The 23,016-nt window shown below is 43.6% G+C and overlaps 1 protein-coding gene across 1 annotated transcript in view; it reads right to left on the reverse strand.

Annotated features, from left to right (window-relative positions):
* Window positions 1-23,016, reverse strand: part of GRIK4 (glutamate ionotropic receptor kainate type subunit 4) — a 437,909-nt gene that overhangs the window by 166,487 nt on the left and 248,406 nt on the right. The window contains exon 4 of the mRNA XM_077112649.1: window positions 13,030-13,194. Within this exon, the coding sequence (XP_076968764.1) occupies window positions 13,030-13,194 (165 nt within the window). The remainder of the gene's footprint in view (window positions 1-13,029; window positions 13,195-23,016) is intronic.

A 23,016-nucleotide genomic window follows, 5' to 3' on the forward strand; every position in this document is an offset into this window, starting at 1 on the left:
CAGGACTGCAGATTTACTAGGGCTTCTCTCCACCTGCAGCTCAGGCAGGGATTGTGCAACAACCTGGATTTCAACCGACTGAGATCAGAGGGTGCCTGAGGGAAAGTCGTCAGTTCCAAGTGTTAGAACCGTTCCCACTGGTGATGACCAAACTTTGCCTTTGAAGAGTGCTCTTCAAAGTTCAAGCTCTTTCCTCCTAAATTATCTCCTGTGATTCTCAGCCAACTCAACTCATTCTGCCTGCTAAGTGCACTATGTTCAGTACCCCATCAAATTCCCACAACCACCTCAGAAGTGACTATTACTTTCTGAGTTTCTTAAATTGAGGTAACATTTCCATAATGTAAAATCAGTCATTTTAAAGTGAACAGTTCAGTGGACTTCAGTACATTCACTGTGCAATTACTATCTCAGTCTGATTTCAAAACATTTTCATCACCAAATGGAAACCCTGTACCTATTAAGCAGTACCTCCCCCATTCCTCCTCCTCTGAGCCCCTGGCAATCAGCAGTCTATGCTTTGTCTATAAGGATTTACTTATTCTGGAGATGTCACATAAATAGAATCATATAACATGAGACCCTTCCTGTCTGGCTTCTTTTACTTAGCATAATGCTTCAGAGGTCGGTCCATGTTGTAACATGTATCAGCACTTCATTCCTTTTTACAGTTGAATAATATTCCACTGTAAGTTCTACATTTTGTTAATACATTCATTTGCTGAAGAGGACTTGGGCTGTTTCTACTTTTGGGCTACTGGTCACAGTGTTGCTTTGTTTTTTGTTTTTTTTTTCTCACAGACTTAACGTGGTGCTTTTAAGACCTATCTCCTCCTTGAATACCCATTTCATTTTGTCTGTGCAGTTAAAAAAAGTAACTGATGATTAACCTTGAAGGATCACAAAGAAAACCTCTTCAGTGTGCTAAGCATTTTCTGTATCTTTTTTTAATTAATTAAAAAAATTAACTAACACAACATTTAGAAATCATTCCATTCTACATATGCAATCAATAATTCTTAATATCATCACATAGATGTATGATCATCATTTCTTAGTACATTTGCATCGATTTAGAAAAAGAAATAGCAAGACAACAGAAAAAGAAATAAAATGATAATATAGAGAAAAAAATAAAAATAAAAAATACAAAAAATATATAAAAAAACCAAAAAAAAAAAAACAAAACTATAGCTCAGATGCAGCTTCATTCAGTGTTTTAACATAATTACATTACAATTAGGTATTATTGTGCTGTCCATTTTTGAGTTTTTGTATCCAGTCCTGTTGCACAGTCTGTATCCCTTCAGCTCCAATTACCCATTATCTTACCCTATTTCTAACTCCTGATGGTCTCTGTTACCAATGACATATTCCAAGTTTATTCTCGAATGTCGGTTCACGTCAGTGGGACCATACAGTATTTGTCCTTTAGTTTTTGGCTAGACTCACTCAGCATAATGTTCTCTAGGTCCATCCATGTTATTACATGCTTCATAAGTTTATTCTGTCTTAAAGCTGCATAATATTCCATCGTATGTATATACCACAGTTTGTTTAGCCACTCGTCTGTTGATGGACATTTTGGCTGTTTCCATCTCTTTGCAATTGTAAATAATGCTGCTATAAACATTGGTGTGCAAATGTCCGTTTGTGTCTTTGCCCTTAAGTCCTTCTGAGTAGATACCTAGCAATGGTATTGCTGGGTCGTATGGCAATTCTATATTCAGATTTTTGAGGAACCGCCAAACTGCCTTCCACAGTGGTTGCACCATTTGACATTCCCACCAACAGTGGATAAGTGTGCCTCTTTCTCCACATCCTCTCCAGCACTTGTCATTTTTTGTTTTGTTGATAATGGCCATTCTGGTGGGTATGAGATATCTCATTGTGGTTTTGATTTGCATTTCTCTAATGGCCAGGGACATTGAGCATCTCTTCATGTGCCTTTTGGCCATTTGTATTTCCTCTTCTGAGAGATGTCTGTTCAAGTCTTTTTCCCATTTTGTAATTGGGTTGGCTGTCTTTTTGTTGTTGAGTTGAACAATCTCTTTATAAATTCTGGATACTAGACCTTTATCTGATATGTCGTTTCCAAATATTGTCTCCCATTGTGTAGGCTGTCTTTCTACTTTCTTGATGAAGTTCTTTGATGCACAAAAGTGTTTAATTTTGAGGAGCTCCCATTTATTTATTTCTTTCTTCAGTGCTCTTGCTTTAGGTTTAAGGTCCATAAAACCACCTCCAATTGTAAGATTCATAAGATATCTCCCTACATTTTCCTCTAACTGTTTTATGATCTTAGACCTAATGTGTGTCACCTAAGGTCACACACCTAGGAAACAGTCAGAGCCAGGATGTGAATTCAAGTCTCTTGACCTTACCAGGTTCTGTCTACTCTCCCAGGCACCTATTTTGTCTGCATTATCCCCTGTCTTACTCCACTACTTCTTCACTCATCTCTCCTCAACTCCATACAATTGAGTGTCCCCCATCTCATCCTGCTGAATCTTTTTGCAAAGTCACCTATGACCTCTCATCATTTCTCATCCTACTCTTTTTTTGCAGCATTTGACATTGCTGACTGCATTGTTCTTTTGAATTTCATAACATCACCCAATCCTGATTCTCATCTGGGTCCCTGATGACTCTCTCATTTTCTTAGTTGATGTTTCCTCTTTCCTCCACCCCCTAAAGGCAATGTTTTACCCATGTCTCATTCTCACTGGGCAATCTCACCCTTGCCTGTGGGCTCCACCCTTATCCCTGCCCCAGCCACCCTGTGCTCTCTGACCCATGTCCTTGGTTATAAAATCAAGTTTCCAACCACCTGCTGGACATCACCACAGAGACTTCCCTCTGGTGTAACACAATCAATACACCTAAGGCAGAGAGGCAGCAGAGCACAATCATTACAAACATGGATTTTGATGCAAAACCACCTGGGTTTGAGTCCCAGCTCTGTCATTTACCAGCTGTGCAAGCTACCAAACCTCTCTGTGCCTGTTTCCTTGCCTATAAAACTGAAATAGTGACAGCACCTCTCTTGTAGGGTTGTTGTGAGGATTAAAATGAGTTAATGCATACAAAATGCTTGGAATTGTAGCTGAACTGCTACATGGTTGTCTTATTATTATCCCCATTACATAATTTCTGCTATATACTTTTCATACACCATTTGGTTTGATCTTGACATGTCCATGAAGAAGATTCAATATAACCACATTGTACAAATGGGGAAACTGAGGCATTTAAGGATTTAATTTAAGGAAACTGGTTAAGATCACACAAGTATATATGGTAGAACTGGGCTTGAACCTGGGGGCCCATCTGAACTTCCTAATCACTCTACTCGATTCCCCTCAGCTCCTCAAAAACAGCCTTTGCCTCCTCCTTGCCTTTCCTCACCACTCACTCAATCTCCTGATGTACTCTACCAATCAGAGGCAGGTTCTGACAGTTGGACCTGCTTACTCTCCCCTGTTCCCCATTCCCACCACCTCTGTTCCAGGTCAACCCTTCTTCACTACCTGCCTCTCAAAGGGTCTCCTGTCTCCACGATTCTTCACTTCTAATTTGTTCTCCAAACCATTAGCCAAATTACTACCCTAAACACAGATCTGTGCGCTCCTCAAGGGAAGAGACTTTGTCTTATTTATCTCTGCATTTCAGGAGCTGGCCCGACTCAGAGTTATATGCTCAATGAATCTTTGTGGCATCGTACTGAAGCCTTTTCAATACCTTCCATGGAAAAGTAGAAACAGCCATAAGGGAATGGTTTTGTAAAGTGTGGGTCATATACTCAAATGGAATATTATTTAGGCATTTAAAATGTTTATGAATATTTTATAATAGTATTAAAACTATTTATGTAATAATATTAGGAGAAAGGAGCAGAATATAAAATTATATGTATACCTACATAATGGCCTCAACTAGGCAAAGACAGAAAACAGTTATGCATTGAAAAGAAAATGATTGGAAAGAAAATGCTGTAAAAGCCAATATCTATTGAGTACTAATTAGGTACCATTCCATGTGCTTTATGTGAATTAACTGATTTAATGCTCATAACGACCTGACAAGAGAGGTATATAACTGTCATTCTCATTTTACGGATGAGAAGACAAGACAGAAAAGTTAAGCAGCAGAGTTAGGATTCAAGCCCTCACCCTCTGTCTGGAGAATCCAGTTCCTTAACAGCTAGATGATGTAACCTCCCTGGTGAAGTGAATAGCAAATTCACTGGAATGTTCATAGAAATTGCCTTGGCCACTGGGACCCTGTATTTTCTATTATGAGCATGTATGCCTTCTTAAGCACATCATTGCAGAAAATAAAATATCATTAGAAAAAAACCTCTTCTGATGAGGTCAAATCCAAATGGACCTGGTCTCAAGGTCCCACCTTCCCAGCCCTTTCTACCATCATGTGTCCTCCACCTCATGCCAGCTCAACAGGAAGCCCTTCTTTTTCTAAAACTATCTCCATGATTTCCTACCTAAGCCTGCCCAGTGGCTCTCTCTCACTCGACTAAAGTTTCTTAACCTGCTACCTGGGGTCTATAAATAGAAGTCATTTTGGGCAAAACCTAAAACGATCACTTTCTCTAACCACTAATTAAAATTTAGCATTTCCTTCAATTCCGAATATAAACTAAAAAAAAAAAACACACACACACACCCCACAGTATATTAGTAGTATGTGACGTTTTGCCAACAGAAATCATAAATATTTTCATTGCTCATGACAGTGCTACAGATATCTTGAAATATGATTTCCATTCATTACTACTCAAACTTATGCAAGTAATTAGAATGGATGCTAGCATTGGATATTTAATACATTATTAAAGAAACACATATATTAATACTTTACTGTCAAAATTATTTCAGTTGCATTTCCATATAATCAGTCATGGCCATCCTATCTTTTTTTGGGGGGGGGAGGGTGAATGCATGGTCCAGGAATTGAACCCGGGTCTCCCTCACGGAAAGCAAGCATTCCACTGAACCACCCATGCACCCCATTCTATCTATTTTATTTTAGTCATTTAAAAAGTGTTTTCCTGAGAAGGAACCTGAATTAGTCAGGGTTCTCCAGAGAAACAGAACCAACAGGACATGGATAGATATGTAACTATTAAGAGATTTATTATAAGAATTTGCTCATGGGAACTTACAGCTTGGTAAGCTAAATTCCGTAGGGCAGCCACAAGTTGGAAACCTGATTAAGGTGAAATTGAAATCCCAGGAGAGGCCACAGTTTGGAAACTCTGATGAAGATATGCTGCATACCCCATACTGAAATCCTCAGTTCTCCCTTTTAGGTCCTCCAGCTGACTGGATGAGGACACTCCTCTCATTGCTGAAGGCCATTTCCTTTGTTGACTGTAGATATAATCTGTGTAAATGCAATCAACTGACTAAACAACTAGACTCCAAAACCTAGTGAAGGTGACACATGTAATTAACCATCGCAGGGCCCATCAGCATCCCCAGACTCCCAGAGGAGTCCACAGAACAACAACAACAACAAAAGTCCTTCCCTGGTTTAGGCTGTCCTTGCCTTTCTGTCTGACAAACTCCTACTGATCCTTCAGCACCCAACTCAAACGTCTTCCCTGTCCTCAGGCAAGAAGGTGTCTCTCCCTCCCTGTTTCCTCATCACACCTGCCTCAGTCGGCTCCTAACGAGCCTTTAGGAGACAGCTTGCTTGTCCTCGCAATTCCCCACCGGCTTCCGCCCCAAGTAGGCTCCTTACCATGGGTCCTAATAGGTCTTAAAACAAATTCTTAAGAAGGCCACCATCACTTATTTCCAGTTCCAAAATCCAAATGGTTCTGAAGCTGGATGTTTTTCATCAAGTTCTCTTGGTGGCAAAATTTGATCTAAATAGATGTGAAACTATTTTGTGTGAATATTTCAATATAAGTATGGATTTCTTCAAGTACCAGGTTCTGCCCAAAGCCCCACTGGAGTTGCTACCTAATATATAATATATATTCCACATGACTTTCCCAATATTTGAAAAGTTCTGGATTCTTAACACATCAAGAGATTGTGGACCTGTACCTGCTGTTCTAAGTTCCTCACACATGTACGTGTCCACCTCCCTCACTGAACTGTGACTGCCTAGAGGGGCAGAGGTCATGTCTATCTAGTCCTGGCAAAAGGAGCTGCTCTAATGACTCAAAATGATTTGAGATGAATTCAATGAAATTGAATCTCATCTTAGCAGCCATGGCTTTGGGGTTTCCTGGGATCTGGAAATTGGTCTTTTGTTCCCTAGGAAGGATCCCCTGCTCAGTAGAAATGGGAATCTTTAATCAAGGGACACTGCTTTGAAACCCTGCACCCCAGTTCAGCAAGGCCTGGGTGTCTGTGTGAAAGGACAGAGGGGAGAAGAGATTTACCTCTGCCTCCCAGGGAACAAGGATGAGAGGGAATGTGGGGACATGAGCGACATTGCCATGGCAACTAAGTTTCCAGCCAGCAGAGGAGTCGGAAGGCAACTGTCAAGGCAGCTGCTGGAATAAAAGACCACAATGGGGGGTAGTAACCCCACGGAGGGACCTTCTTTCCCTCGAAATATCAGCTCTGGCCTGGAATCCAAGGTTGTTTAGAAGCCTGAGCTGATCAGGAGGAACTCCTGAGTCTTCACAGGGTCCCTCCCTATAGAAGAGAACAGTTCAAGAACGGGGCAGGGTCTGGTCCAGAAAGGGCCAGTTCTCTAGATTTCAGCCCCCTCCAGGGAAGGAGCAGATTCCCAGGCCTCCTCACTTACAGCGTGGCACTTGATAAGCCACTCAACAGGTAAACCATTCTTAGAGCCCATGTGGAAACAATCATGGCCACGTGGGGCTGCCAGCAACGTAGGAGCAGAGGGAACTGCAGACAGCAAGAGCCCTTTGCTTAAAGACCCTTGACAGTGGGAGAGGCGAAGTCGAGTGGGGAGGGCAATCTTTTGCACCTGTTTATCCTGCCTACTGGGGAGACCAGACCATCTTAGAGCAAGTGAAATAAGTGCCTAAATCAACTCAGAAGAAAGACCTTGCTCTTTAGCAGAAGCTTTCAGAGATGCATTCAGTTCTCAACTCTCGGTGAGTGAACAACGAGCTAAACAATTGGCCTTACTGGTCCCAGAACTGAGGGTGTGAGCCTGTAAGGGCGGCCATGCCCGGTCTTGGCTCAGTCACGCTTGCAATGGGGGCGGTGTGGGGGGTGATCGTGGGACAACCAGTTCAGATTCTCCAGGGTGTCAGAGAACTCAAGACCTCCAATGGCTCTTCTCACCCACAGCCTATCATCCAAAGCCCTTGGCCTGGCTTCCAGGCTCTGCTCAGTCTGATCCTGAACCACCATGTGAGTGGCAATACTGAGCACTGCCCATGTGCCAGACACAAAGACCTCGAGAGGGAGGCATTATCTAGTAATAACTGTAATAGGCACAATTTGAGAGCTTACCCCATGCCAGGTACCCTTTTAAGTCTCTTAAGTGCCTCGCCTCATTTAATTCTCACGAAAATCTCATGAAGTGAGGACTCTGATTATTCCCGTTTTACAGTTGAGAAGCCCAAGGCACAGGCTATCCGGGAGCTGTCCAAAGTGCTGGCAGAGGAAGCATCCGATTCTGGCAACTGAGTTCTGATCGCTGTGTACAGTGCTCTCCAACCCTGGGCCTCACCACAGTCCCTGCCTATGCTTGCTGTTCTGGCCAAGCCCATTGTCACTGTCCTCCAATGTATTCTGTTTTTCCCTGCTTCAAGCCTTTGCTCATGCTACTACAACTTCTACCTGACACCTTCTTCCCTTCTCTCTACCTATCTGGTCCAGAAGTCTTACCCAACCACTCTCACTTATGTTGATAACCTTTTTCTGACCTCTTTGTGGGTCTTAACTTTCTCCTGGAAAAAATCATGGGCCTTGGTTTCCCCATCTGTAAAATGACAGGACTGGACAAGATGATTTCTAAGTCCTATAATCCAAGACCTTTTCTGAGATCCTATTATGCATAAGCAACGTGGGTAGCTCAGAGAAAGAGAGCAAGAAATGTTTGTTGAATCACTTATCACTATTTGAATGGCTTTCTCTTCTGACTTACTTTTTCTTTTTCCTTTACTTTGATTCATTCTATTAGATGGATGAGGGGATATCAACCCTCAATTACTAGAGACAGCTCAAATCACTGGAGGTCGAGCCCATGGAACCAGGAAGCTCAGGCATGTTTGCAGCCAGGCAGAGCTGGTCCATGATTCTCTGTGGTGTACAATCTCCACATGTGGTCAGGGGCAACAAATGTGGCTCTGGGTTTCAAAGAGAAACGGTGTGGACAGCCAATACCACGCTTGGACTCACAGAGACAAATCCAGGCAAAGGCTAAGGATTGAAAGGGAGGCTCCTGTTTCTAGCTCTGCTGTAAATTAAGCCTCAAACTGGTTTTGGCAGCAGCAGGATGACGCTTCAGGGTGTTTGGGTGATAAGGGGTGGGTGCTTAGTTAAATTGTAATACATTAGCCTCAGGAGACAAGTTGATCTACAGGAACAGAGAAGTGGGAGCTTCTGCAAAAGGAAGGCTGAGATGGAGATAAGATAGGGAAGGGACCCAGCGAGAAGGGTGGGGCGATGACCTAATAGGTCTTCCTAATAGGTCTTGTCCATCCTTATCTGTGGGCTACGCAGAGGGGTCTGGAAAGTCAAACATCAAGAAGACTGAGGCAATGGTGGTGAAACGTGGATTTGAGGAAGCTTTACAGGGGATTCTGACTTTAAACAGAGCCACTATATGAAAATCTGGCTCTTTGAGCCAGATAGAAAAGGGGGTGATTTTCTCCTTGTATCTTTCCAGTTTCCAGATTCGCTCTGTGTGGTGCATTCCATTCCTGAGCCTCATTTCCAATCATCAAAGAAGGAGATTGGCCTCTAGGCTCCAGCATCTTTAAAGTTTCTTTATACGTCATAATCTTTGGTTCAACAAATAGACATTGCTCCCTTCTACTGACACTCTCACTGATTCATTTGATTTCATATGATTCATATGATTAAATGGGATTTGCAGAGGTTTTCAAAAACCACCTATTGTTGAACGTAGGGCATAACTGTACATTGTTGGATTGCTACAGCTCTCCTGTTTGGATGAGAGGCTGTTTTCCAAACAAGAATGTCATCACGAGGGTCTCTTTTACTCCCCTTGAAGCAGATTCCCCAGCCACAGGGTTATAGGGATGGGGTTTGGGAGTTGTTCAGCACCCTAGAGGTACTTACATAGTTTTAAATTAACAATGCAAATTATCTCTGGGACACTAGCCTGGGGACAACACAGCCCAGAACATTGAGCAGCAGCTGCTTGAGATGGCCCATGACAACTTCTAAGCACTAAGATGTCTGGTACATCAAGCTCAGAAAACTGGACTGGAAAGAGATGGGAACAAGCCAATTATGATGGTTGCCCCATGAGGAATGAGGATACAAAAGCAGGCCACTTATGAAGAGGCTGGGAGAGAGGCTGGGGCACCACAAACATCTGGCTAAACGACCTAACAGAGGAGAGAGGAAGAGGTAAGAGGGCAGGAGGAAGCCTGCTTAAAGGTGAGGCTGAGAGAACTAAAGCCAACAACAAAACCATTTCACATGCCACATTCCATGGAATGTTCCTATCATCACCCCCATTTCACAAACGAGCAAACTGAGACACAAAATGGTTTAACAGCTATCCCTAATTGCACATCTGGTAAACCGTGGCACCAGGACTCAAACCTGCTCAGTGTGATTCTAAAATTCATGTTTCTGATCTGCATATCATACAGCTTCCCCAAAGTAGGGATCCCAGAGCTGTTGTCCCCCCACCCCATCCAGGGATCCTGTCTCCTTTCTACCTCCCTTCCCCCAAACTGCCATTAAAGTCCAGTCCCTTTCCCACCCTGCTTCCACTAATAGCACTAGCCCCCTGCCCCCTTACTTGGGGAAGGAAAGAGCTAGGCTGGAACACTTCTATGAACTATCTGGGTGGTGCTTCAAACCCAGGCTGGGGGAGCAGCTCTGGCTTCAGATGAAAAGCCTTTGGGGTAGAAGGATCTAGAAACCCTCTTTTCTAACAAATGCTAATCATGCCTCAAACACACTGAGATGTAAAAGCTGAACAGAGGGCCACTTGCTAATAAAATACTGGGCCTAAAAGAGGGGCATTAAAAAGGTGTCTCAACATGTGACTAAAGAGACTTTTAAGACAATCCCAGCTCCAGTCATCAACTGGCCGCAGCCTCAAAAGAGACTCTAAGCAAGGACTGCCCAACTGACTGATGATCAAAATAAATGGCTGCTATTAAAAAAAAGTCTCGGGTGGGCCGCGGTGGCTCAGCGGGCAAAGTGCTTGCCTGCTATGCCGGAGGACCTCGGTTCGATTCCCGGCCCCAGCCCATGTAACAAAAACGGAGAAACAGAATACAATAAAACAAGAAAATGTTTAAAAATGTTTCCCTTTCTTCCTTCCTTCCTTCCTTCTATCCTTCCTTCCTTCTCTCTGTCTTTCCTTTAAAAAAAAAAAAAAAAAAAAAGTCTCAAAGCTCTGCAATGTGGAATAAAGACGTCAGTTTCCTTTTCACCTGGCTTCACATTTTAGACATATTGACTTTCCTAAACAAGGCTACATGGGTCATTGGGAAAGGAAATTCACATCAGCTAATGACCCCCAATCCTAAGGAGTGAATCTGTGCCTGGCCCTGGCAAGGAAACCTTGAAGAAAGGTAAAAAAAAAAAAAAAAAACCAAAAAACGGAGGAACTGGCTATCAAAGTGTGGATTAAAGAACTATTTAGAAATCTGAACCTTTGTCTGAGATCTATCCTCCTGGACAATGAAACACTGCAGACTAGACTAAGAGATTCACAAGAAATTGCTGCTGCTCTTTCTGATTTCATTTGGAAGAGCCTGGGATATCTGAATCTTGCTTTCTTCGCACTAGAATATAACATCTAAGAGGCTCTAGCTTGGGCTTTTAGGGTTGTGAGTAAAGAAAAGCATCCACACGGGCTTCTTTCCTTCCTGCCAGTTTATATCTCTTCCCTGCTGATTCCCCCAATGCCTAGAAAAGGGGTATAAAAGAGACTCACTAAATATGTGTTGATTGGCTGATTGATAAAATGACTATTTGAGGGCCTCTGTCCCTCAATGCCTTCTTCTGAAGGAATCTGGACCCACAGATCCCACTGACCTCAATAGCCCTGCTCTGTGTGGTATGTACCCACACTCACCCACAGCTACAGATTCGAAGTGGACATTCTACCCAAGGTAGATATTAGGCCAACTGGCCAACACTGGAAACTGGCAAGACCTTCCACAACCAGATGTGCTGAACCATTCTGACCCTCTACCATGGAAACCCCAACCCAGAGGCACTGAGGGAAGCCACACATGCTGTATGCACATGCTGGAGAGACACCGGGCAGGGGCCGTTTCCATCTAGCTCTCTGCAGTATTTCCAATGCATGACATTCTGAATCATATCTGAAACAGAATATATGTTCAAAGTTTCCTGAATGAAAAAACACAAAGTAAATAGGACCTGGGTGGCTATTATGGGCAGGTGCATGACGAATAAGCCAGGAAAACCAAACTGGCAGGAAGGGAAGAACAGCGCCGGTGTGGATGCTTTTCTTCACTCACAACCCTAAAAGCCCAGGCGAGAGCGTCACTGGATCTGTATATAGAAGACCAGGTGTCTGACATATACACATTACTCAGGTTGAGCAAATTGTCCTTTTGTTTCGTTTTATTTTATTTGTTTGCGTTTGCCATTGAGACTTGTTAAAGGTTGAATTGGGCTAGAAATGGAAGAGAAAGGGATTCTTCCAAGTCTTAGAGAATAGATGCTATTATTTCTCTGAGTTTGGGGGGCTCTTCTTCCCTCGGAACTGGAGCTGTTTGTTGCCAACATAACTGCAGCCTGCCAGCCCACCAACTCAGAAGCTTATCCCATAAGGTTGCAAGGGAAAGCCAGCAAGATGCCGGAAGATGGCAGTGGAGGTAGAGTAGATTGTGCCCTCAGCTCTGTCGCTGACTAGCTCTGTGACTGGTCAAGCTGCTCAATGTCTTCACTCTTCAATTTCTTTTGCAAAGTTGGAATAATAACACTGAACTCTCAAATTGTTGTTGAATTTAAAAGCAGTGCCTGGTACAGAGTAGGAGTTCCACACGTGGCTTGAATGGCTCACTGCATGTCTCAGAAGCAATGCAAAACATGGAGCATTTTCCTGTGCTTTAAGTCATCCAAATATCACAACAACTTGCAAAATGCCAAGTAGAGCTTAGCATTCCTACTTTAGAGATGAAGAAACCGAGGTTCAGATAGGTTAAGTGACTTATCCAAGGTTATCTAGAACTAGTGGCCGGACTCCCTCCCAACACCTGCTCTCTTCCCACAACTTGCCCCCAGCAGAAGAAAGCACTTCAAGTAATCAGGGGTGCAATGACTAAGCTACTCTTGGGCTGGCTGTATCTCTTCTTTCTTAACCACATGCAAGATTTCATTCAGGCAGGGAGAGGTCAGGGACTGGGTAGTTAATGCTTAAGAGGCACAGAATTTCTGCTTAGGGTGGTGGAAAAGTTTAGATAATGGATGATGGTGCTGTAAGCACAACACTGTGAATATAATTTGCACCACTGAATTAGATATACCAAAATAGGGTTAAAAAGGGGAAATGTTAGGTTGTATATGTATTATTAAAATAAAAAAAGATGTCACTCAGGGACTTGTGTATGAAATGTTCAGGAAATGAATGAAACAAGACATGGCTCAATGGATGAGTGAATGAATGAGTGACTATCCTGAAGCCTGGAGGCCTTAATTCTCCTCCATCAGTGATGAGCAACACCACCTGGGAATCTCCTCCGGGCCGAAAGCCCACAAGTCCTCCTGCACAGGTTCTCTCCCTCCTTTGAGAGCATCTGTTTCAGAAGCACAGGGTGCAGCTCACACCACCAGCCCCTCCTCTGCCGGGAGGGGAGCAGAGGGCAGCCCTGCCCACTCTACGTACGGGTTTCTGCAGTCTCGTACTCGCTGTCTCGGAGAAGCTCAAAGATGTCCACTTCGACCTTGGCCTTGCCCAGCCTCTCGGGAGCACGGTTGATGCGATTTTTGGCCAGGGTGATGGAGAGCCGCTCCCCTCTGCTGCACTCCATGGGGTCATCCAAGATAGCAGCTGTGGGCAGGCAACCACATCGAATCAGTTGGTACTCTGCCCTCTTCCACTCCTCTTCCTCCTCCCCCCACCGCCACCTTTCTCTTCCAGGCAGCTCCCCAACCCTCTTCAACCCTGCCATCCTAGAACTGTCCCTAAGAAAAGTCCTCCATGTGGGTGAGGGTCTGGTTTGCAGCCAGGTATAGCAAGGTGAACTCCAATGTGCGTACCCACCTCAGCAACCCTGTAATATCACAGCAGGCCCCTGGAATGTCAGGGGAACTGTCTCATGAGGTCCCTAGGCTCTGGCATGGTGAGACCCTTATCTATGTGTCTACATGTACTTAGACAGGCATACATGTCCAAGGGGACAATGAGGGTTATCCTTTGAAAATGGAATTCTGGATACATGAGAATCCCTCCCTAAGGTGGGTGAGTGCTGTGCTATAAAGATGTGATTGTAGGACACCACAGGTACGTATGGGCTTTGGGGGGAGACATGCAGACTGTGGAGGGTGACTCTCCAAGCTCTGACACTGATGAGCCAGGACACCACAGTTGAGCAATGAAGTCTCTTTGAACCTCTTTTCCTCACTGAATATTAGGACTCAATAAGACAATCTCTCGGCATTGAAATAAGGATTAACCAGATAATGGATGTAAGTAGCACATCATCAGGACTTAATCAGTATGACTGAATGAATGGTTGGAGTTGGGTAGCACCAATCACTGCCCAACTTCTGGAAGCTGGATATGTGTTAGGGCACCATATAGACCTGGTTCAAATATCAGACCCACCCCTTATTAGTTAAGGGACCTCAGTTTTCTCACTTGTAAAATGGGAGACAGCCTACCAGTCGGACACATGGAAACATGTGGCACATGGAAACATCTGGTAAACCCACCTATCAGCATCAATTCTCTTGATGGAGGGAGTTATGAAAATAAAATCCCTCCACACAAAATCGTGGTCATAAATGTTCATAGCAACATTATTCACAAAAGCCAAAATGCAGATAAATAAATGGATTAACAAATCAGGTATGTGCAACGGGATATTATTCAGCCATAAAAAGGAATGAAGCACTTGAAAAGAAAAAACAAACAAAAAGGAATGAAGCAGCTGATGCATGTTGGAACACGGATGAACTTGAAAACATTATGCTAAGTGAAAGAAGCCAGACACAAAGGACCACATATTGTATGATTCCATTTACATGATATGTCTAGAATCGGCAAATCCACAGAGACAGAAAGTTGATTGGTGGCTGCCTAGAGCTGGAGGGTCTGGGGGAAATGAGGAGTGACTACTGATAGGCATGGGGTTTCTTTATGAGATGATGAAAATGTTCTCAAGTTGATTATGGTGATGGTTGTACAACTCTGTGGATATACTAAAATCACTGAACTCTTTTAGAGTTTGAAGTCTCAGGAAACCAAATAGGGAATGAAGCTAAATAGATTTCATGGCATGTGAACTTGAATTTCTGTGGCCGGTATGGACAGACAGATCCAGCTTCCAGATTGTCCTTTCTATATACTGGCCCCTTGTCTACTGTGACCCATTTTCCAAACCAAAAACCAGGACACAGAATATGACAAAGTACTTTTTCTTATTTTTGGATTGATTTATATTAATAGCCTTATTAAACAATAAAAGTTAAATTTTGTTTACTCAGGTTGTCCATGCATGGCCACTGTTAAAAATAAAAAGCTAAAAAAAAGAAAGAAACTATTAGCTTAGCCCTAGAGCCCAGAAAAGAGACATCCAAAATGTCAGGAACTGGCAGTGCCATTCAGACACATGCATGGGAAAGAGATGTTGGATCCATGGCACAAGAGCTTTTGGTTAATGGAGAAATATGCTAAGAGTTAACACTAGTAAGAGCGTATTTATTTGGTGACAACATTGAGGAAGTGCTTAGGGGAAAATAATCGCACTTGATCTTTGCAACGACTTTCCGAGATGGGTGCATTACCTCTACCTGGAGAAGAGAAAATGGAGGCCCATAGAGGTCATAGAACATGTTGTGCAGTAGGGGAGCTCAGGTCCATCTGGCTTCAGATTCTGCTGTCTTAACCAGGTTCATCTGTCTCCTGGTGAAAACTTGTCTTAGCAGGGATTTGCTGCTGAGAAGTGAGTGTAGTAGGAAGGGGATGTGAGCTTTCTATCCCTGGACAGGAAATCTCACCAAAGCAAATTGACTCTGAAACACTAACAGATCAAACCCAGGATTCAGGTAATGACTCACCTGTGAAACTCGTTAACCTGGAGGCCACTATCCCTCCCTGCTGGCCTTGCGACCTCACTACCAACAACGTGGCCATCTACAACCTATTAAATATTTAACAAATCACTTGTAACCAAATATGTAAATGAAGAGGATGACCTCTCAGAAAACGCACAGGCCCCCTATGTATCTGGGAACTTAGACCTCTAGAGACAGAAAGGAGTTGACTACTCGTGTTCCCAACAGTTCTGCTTTGATTGGATGGTCAATGCTCAACTTCCATGTTGTTGGACGTGCATCTACTTCATCAGTGCAGAGAGGGCAGAGTCACACCTATGTCACAAAAGGTAACACACACAGGAGGGTCTGTTCCAGAGCCCATCAGTGCTGCTTGCCCCCTTCTTTTTTGCTGAGTGCACATTCAAGAAGTACAGATGCAAACCCAGATGTGCAGGACACAGGACAGCTGCACCATGCCATTCAACCAGCAAATCACAGAGCATCAGTGTGCTGCATTTTAAGACTTGGGGGTTAGTTCTGAGTGGGGGGAGCAGATGGAGAAGAGTCTTCTTTTAGGAGGAGTGTGTATGAGGCCCCTTGTGCCTCTGCTACCTTCTCTACTCTCTCCACCCACAGGGTCTGACATAGGACACTCAGAGGTGTGTGGCAGGTATTTTCCAACTCACTAGAAGCCCCTCCCCACCTCCCAGCCCCTTGCCCTTCTAGGCATCACTCTTCATTTGGTTCCAGACACTAATTAATTTCTGGCTGGGAATAGCCTTGATGGGGTGATTGGTTGACATCAAACATATTGGGATCAGAATAATTAGGATGGTAACAGGAACACAATTTCAAGGCTGTAGAGACCACAGATAAGGTGGAGACTCGGGTTCTCTCGGGAAACCAGAAGAACATGTTCCAAGCGTGTTCCCTAATAACCCCCTCCCTCCTCGGCAGTCTCGGGAGAATGCTCAGATGACAGGACATGGTGTGCCCAGTCATGTCTTAATGCCCAAACTAGTGCTCATGGCTAATGATGCATCCTCCAAACCCAGCTGTTCCGTGGCTGGGGTAGGGGGCCCAGCTTCACTGCTGCTCCCTAGTAAGAAACATTAAGGTCAGGCACATCCTCCACCCCCAGGGACTGCTCTGCAGAGAGGTCAACCCACAGCCACAGAGGAGCCCAGAGATTTGGGGCTGCAGCAAATGTAGAACCAAGATGCAGGAACACATCGAGTGTCTGTCCTGGTCTTAGCTAGAGACGGCACTTCCATACCTCTGCAGCCGTGGGGACCTGGTGCACAGTAATTCTTCCAATCCAGATGTGCTGGATGTGCCTCCCTTTAATTTCCATGGCCTTTCTCCTCATGAGACCCAAGGACTTCACCCCCTGCCCAGTGCTTTCTGAGTTCTAAGGATCCTACCAAGGAAAAGATGGCCATTTAACTCTGCTCCTACCTCCCCTACAGGCTCCTCTCCACATCCTGGTCCATGCCTGTGTCCACTCTGGAGAGGATGCTTCTCTTGGGGCTCTCAGGGCTGGCTCTGCCCCCACCATGCTTTCTGGTTTGTCCCTAATGAATGTGGACATGACCTCCTAGGGGAGCTCAAAGTCCCCATGGCCCAACTGCCTGAAAGGTAGGTCCCAATTGATTTTCTTGAATACCACTCAGGCTTCTTCACAACCTGGCTTCAACACACCTTTTCAGCCCCAGCATCCTCTCCAATTCCTATGGTGATAAAAGCCTCCATGTGGTCACCTGGCAGCCCTTGGACTGGCCATATGCCCCCACCTCATGCCTCTGCAGATGCTGCCTCTGTCCCTCGTTCCCCCTTCCTATATCGGATGTCTTCTTTTCCTCAGATTTACCCCTTCTAAGGAGACGTCACTGCCTCCCCAAGTCCTCGTGCCCTCTTTCTCCTTTGATTTCTTGCAAGTTGTCCCACTCCATTGGCCTTTCTTCCATAATGCCTTGGAGGGATACTTATCCTTCTCCCTGTCTATATGTGTTTTCTTGATAAATTTGTGGTTTCACGTCCCAAAGTAATCTCTCTTTCCTTTTAATCTTCCTAGATTGAGCCATCCCAAATTAATTCCTCCTTCCCTTGAACTTCCACTGAAATTTCTCTGTACCTTTCATTAGACATTAATCCCCTAGGACTTTTTTTATTACACGTAATTGTCTATCTTTTCTGCCCACTCAAGACAGATAGCTCCTTGAGGGTGAGGAACAGGCCTGATTCATCTTTGTAACTGCACAGTCCCAGATGTGCAGAGGGCCTTAATGAATGGTTACTGAGTGAATGAATGATTCAAGGTCATTTGTCTTTTTATCCCTTAAGGCAGGTGGCAGATGCCTTGTGCCAGCAGGGGTGGGGGGTACCCTACGGAGACCCCATGACACCAAAGGGCCCACTTCCCCTTCCCACTTGCTGCTCATGTGTGTACACTGGAACAGGACTTGCCCTCCCTTTACAAATTCTCAGCAGCCCAGAAGTGATCCTCCAGTTGGAAAATCAGCCTCTAAATCCTTGGTTCTTCCACGGTCTCACTGCTGAAGATTTCCAAGCACTTCGCTAAGTCGTACCTCCTTGAGGAGGTGGGGGGGAAAGGGTAATAAAGAGGTTTTACTGGAGCATCTCTATAGGCAGTATCTATAATACTGCCTATGGCTGTTTGACTCAGCCAGTTAGAGCCCTGTGCTAACAAGAAAAAGAGATGGTTTGAGCCCTCGGGGAGCCAGCAAGTGCTCCTCTGGGGTCCAAGCTCCATTCCCATCACTCACACACCTGGCACCAGCTTCCCCTGCTCATCTTTTGTCCTCTCTGTGCCCCTCGATTCACCTTTGTTACTAGTCAGCTCTTCCTGCTGGAGGAAATCAAACCTGTGCAGGCTGCTCCCCCACAAACTCTCACTCTTCACCCTCACCTAGGTGGGTGCAACACAGGCCCATCACTGGTCCTTTGCCTCACTCAGCTGGCTTGTTTTCACTCATCCATTGCCCAGCTCCCACCGCCTCACCCTTGGCACACAGATTGGTTAAACTGACGCCACTCGAGATATGCCTCAACTTTGTTCATTTACACCTTCCCCACGGGCTCAGATAATGGGGACTCCTGTTCAAGGAGAGTCCCCGAAGGCCTGTGCTCCTCTCCCCGAGACAGCTTCACCACCCTCCCCTCCTCATCAGTTCCCTTTGCCAACACATGCTCAAGACCCTCTCCTTCACTGCCCAGGTGTCCCCTCAGTACCTCCTTCCGTCTCGTGTTCCACCCAAGCCAGGCTTCTCAATGTTTGCTGACTTCAATGCACCTCGTATTCTCCTTGACCCCCTGCAATGTGCCTCCTGCCTCCACCACCCCATGCTAACAATACTCACAAAGTCACCACCAATGACCATTTTTCCAAAATTGATGCACGCTTTTTATTCTTTGTCTAATTATATCACCACCTGGCATCATTGTTCACTACCTGCCTCGTGTGCTCATCTAAGAACCTCATGTGCATTATCTCATTTCGTCTTCACACAACCCTACAATGAATGATCTCATTTCATAGGTGAGAAACCGAGAAAGCGACAGGTTAAGCAACCTGCCCCAGATCACACTTCCTGGCAGTCTGGGCACAGGGCACTGAGCTGCTCGACTGCTTCATTAGGCTGCCTCCTAGGCGTGCCTTGGCATCTTGTAAGCTGGGCATTCTTTCTTGCCTAAGACTCTCATCTTCCTTGGCTCCTTTGACACTGTTCTCTGGGGTTCTCCTGCTTCTCTGACCATTCTTGCCAGGTGCCTCTTCTGCTTACCTTTTTTTTTTTTAATCGTGATGACATATATATATAGTAAAATTTCCCATTTTAACCATTCTTAAGTGTTCGATTCAGTGGCATCAATTACATTCACAATGTCGTGGTACCATCACCAACATCTGTTACTAAAACTTTTCATCACCCCAAACAGAAACTCTGTACCCATTAAGCAATAACTCCCCCATTCCTATCCCAACCCCCCACCCTAGCTTCTGATAACCTCTAATCCACTTTCTGACTCTATGAATTTGCCTACTCTGGATATTTCAGGTAGGTAGAATCATACAATATTTGTCTTTTGTATCTGGCTTATTTCCCTGAGCATAATGTTTTCAAATTCACCTATGATGTAGCATGGATCAGAAGCATTCCTTCCTGTGACTGAGTAGTAATCCCCTGTACCCATATACCACATTTTGTTTATCAACTTATCTGTTGATGGACACTTGGGTTATTTCCATCTTTGGACTCTTGTGAATAATGCTATGTTCACTGGTGTATACGTATCCTGCCTGCTTTTTAATTATCAGTGAATCCCAAATTTCTGCATAGAGCCCTCTTCTTGCCTTATGCCAGGACCTTCCTAAGTGATCCAGTTCACAGCCATCTCCAGGGGAGGACTCATTCGCAGTGCTTTCTTTACATGCTCCATGAGCATCACAAACTTATTAAGACTCAAAGTAACCCCTCCCTCATCCCTCCTATATTCTTCTTGATATATTCCTAATTTGAGTTCATGGTAGCACCAGCTACCCTGACATCGTGGCCTCACCCCTCTTCCCCACCTCCCGGTAACCAGTCACCAACTGCTTCTTGGCTCTACCACTTCAACAGTTCCCAAATCAGTCCTCTTCTCTCTAGTCTCAACATCACTGTCCTAATTCAGTTCTTTCATCTCAATTCTTTGCCCACAACCATGTATCTCTCGCCTGGCTTTCCTACCTCCAATCTGGCCCCCTTGGCTCTGGCACTCCACAACCACCCTCCGCCAGGCTGCCAGACCACTTCAAAATGCAATTCCCTGCTTAAAAAGCTCTCATCTCAAAATAAATGGAATTCCTTGGCCTGGCATACAAGGCCTGATGTTACATATCTCTCTAACCTGATATTTTGTTTTTCTGCTCATCCTTCTCTATCTTTGAGAAATATCAAGCCACCCAAGCCACCCCCATCTACAGTGCTGGGTCATGCCTACATGCCCTGGCTCACTCTTTGCCAGCTGTCTCCTTGCTTTTGCTCACTGACCCCTCTTACTCAGAATGAGTCTTACTCAGAATAAGACCTGAGACATCCCCTTCTTCGGGAGGCAATCCCTGAACACACTAGCTGACCAACTGTGTTTTCATAGAGAGCCACGCATATTATATTGCATTTTAGTTAACAGTTTGGTCTTCAATTTTCTAATTTTTTCTATCCCCAGCGTTAGGAACCTTTCCTGACATTCAGAGGCACTCTATAAATGTTTGAGCCAAATTTTTTTTGAGGGAGTTTACATCCACTTCTATTTATTCCTTCAAAGTTACTACTCTGATTTCCATATGGGGACAACTAATTTTGATAAAGATGTGAAAAAAATGGTCTTTTAAACAAATTGTACTGGAACCATTAAATATTCACATGTGAAAATAAAAGAACTTCAATCCCTATTTCATATTGTATTAAAAAATTAACACAGAATGGACCATAGAGCTAAATATAAAACCTAAAACTGCAAAACTTTAGAAGAAGCCAACACGGTAAGCAAACTCACTGCCCAGCCCCTTCTACATGGGACATAACTCCCAGGGGCATAAACTTCCCAGGCAACATGGGACAGAAATCCCAAGATAAGACAGGACATGGCATCAAGGGATTGAGAAAACCTTCTTGGTCAAAAGGGGAAGAAGAGAAATGAGACAAACTAAAGTGTCAGTGGCTGGAAAATTTGAAAGAGTCAAGCGTTTATCCTGGAGCTTATTCTTACATATTATATAGATATCCTCTTTTTAGTTTATGGTGTATTCGAGTGCCTAAAGGGAAGTACCTGAAACTGTACAGCTGTGTTCCAGTAGCCATATTTCTTGAAGATGATTGTATAATGATAAAGCTTTTGCAATGTGACTGTGTGATTGTGAAAACCTTGTGCCTGATGCTCCTTTCATCTACAGTATGGACAGATGAGTAAAAAATATGGATAAAAAATAAACAAATAAAAAGGGGAACAAAGGTTAAAATAAATTGAGTAGATTGAAATATTAGTGGTCAATGAGAGGGAGGAGTAAAGAGCATGGCATGTATGAGTTTTTTCTTTTTCTTTCTTTTCCTGGAGAAATGCAAGTGTTCAAAAAAATGATCATGGTGATAAATACAAGTATGTGATGATATTGTGAGCCATTGATTGTACACCATGGATAGAATGTTCGTATGTCAAGAATGTCTGGATGTTTGTTTGTTATGTACAATAAAAATGTTTTAAAAAGAAACGTTTAGAAGACAATATTTGTGAGCTTGAGCTAGACAAGGACTCTTTGATATAACACCAAAAGCACAATCTCCAAAAAAAAAATCATAAATTGGACTGCAACAGAATTAAAAGCATTTTTTCTCAAAAGATACCATGAAGAGAATGAAAAGACAAGCCAGAGGCAGGGAGAAAATATTATATAAAAAGCATATATCTGATAAAGGACTTGTATCCAGAACATACCAGAACTTAAATAAAACTCAATAATAAGAAAACAAAAAATCCCATTTTAAGAATGGGTGAAGATTTGATTAGACACTTCATAAAAGAAAATATATAGTGGCAAATAAGTATATGAAAAGCTGCTCAACATCATTAGTAATTAGAAAAACGCAAACGTTTAAAATTAAAAAGCTTGACCGTAACAAGTGCTGATGAGGATAGGAGGAACTCCTATACACCCTGACGGGAATGTAAAATGGTACAACTCTTGGAAAACAGTTTGGCAGTTTCTCAAGAAATTAAATATACCCACCTACGATAAGATTCAGCCATTCTACTTCTAGGCATTTACGCAAAAGAAAAGAAAGCATACGTTCCACACAACGATTTGTATACAAATGGTCCCACTAGCTTTACTTGCAATAAAGAAAAACTGGAAGTAGCCATCAACAGGTGAATGAATAAATAAACGGTTGAATATACATACAATGGAATATCACTCAGCAATAAAATGGAATGAAAGAAGCCAGACAAAACGTATACATACTGCCAGCTTCCATATGTATATACTTTTCCAGAAACTGTGAACTAAACTTCAGTTCACTCGGGGACAAGCCAGGTTGACTGGGGGGAGCAGGAAGAGGTAGGAGGGAGGAATTACAAAGGGGCATCAAGAAACGTTTTTTGAGTGATAGAAACTTGTCAAATTATTTACTTTTGAATGTGTGCAGTTTATTGCATGTCAATTGTTCCTCAATTAAAAAGCCTTTCTTATCACACAAAATCACAAAATTACTATTCTTCTGGCTTGTTTCTATCTGTTCTCTACCCTAACTTCTCACCCCACAACAAACTAAACAATTTCAACTTTGTCTGTGCTTACTAACTCCAGTTCCTCTGCTTCTTCTGCATTCTAAGCTGCCACCCTGTCTTACTCTACTCTCAGAAATCACAAGGTTCTCCTTCTTTAGAAATTGAAAGGTCTTTTCTTGGTTTTCAGGTTTTGAAGCTCTCTGAGAAATCTTAACTGGAGCCTTTTTCTTGAAATCCTCTTTTCACATTTGCGATGATATGACACTATTCTGATTTTCATTCTGATCGCTTATGCCCCAACCTCCCATACCTAATTCCCCTCCATCTA

The sequence above is a fragment of the Tamandua tetradactyla genome, chromosome 8 (assembly GCF_023851605.1).
Source record: "Tamandua tetradactyla isolate mTamTet1 chromosome 8, mTamTet1.pri, whole genome shotgun sequence".
Lineage (NCBI taxonomy): Eukaryota > Metazoa > Chordata > Mammalia > Pilosa > Myrmecophagidae > Tamandua > Tamandua tetradactyla.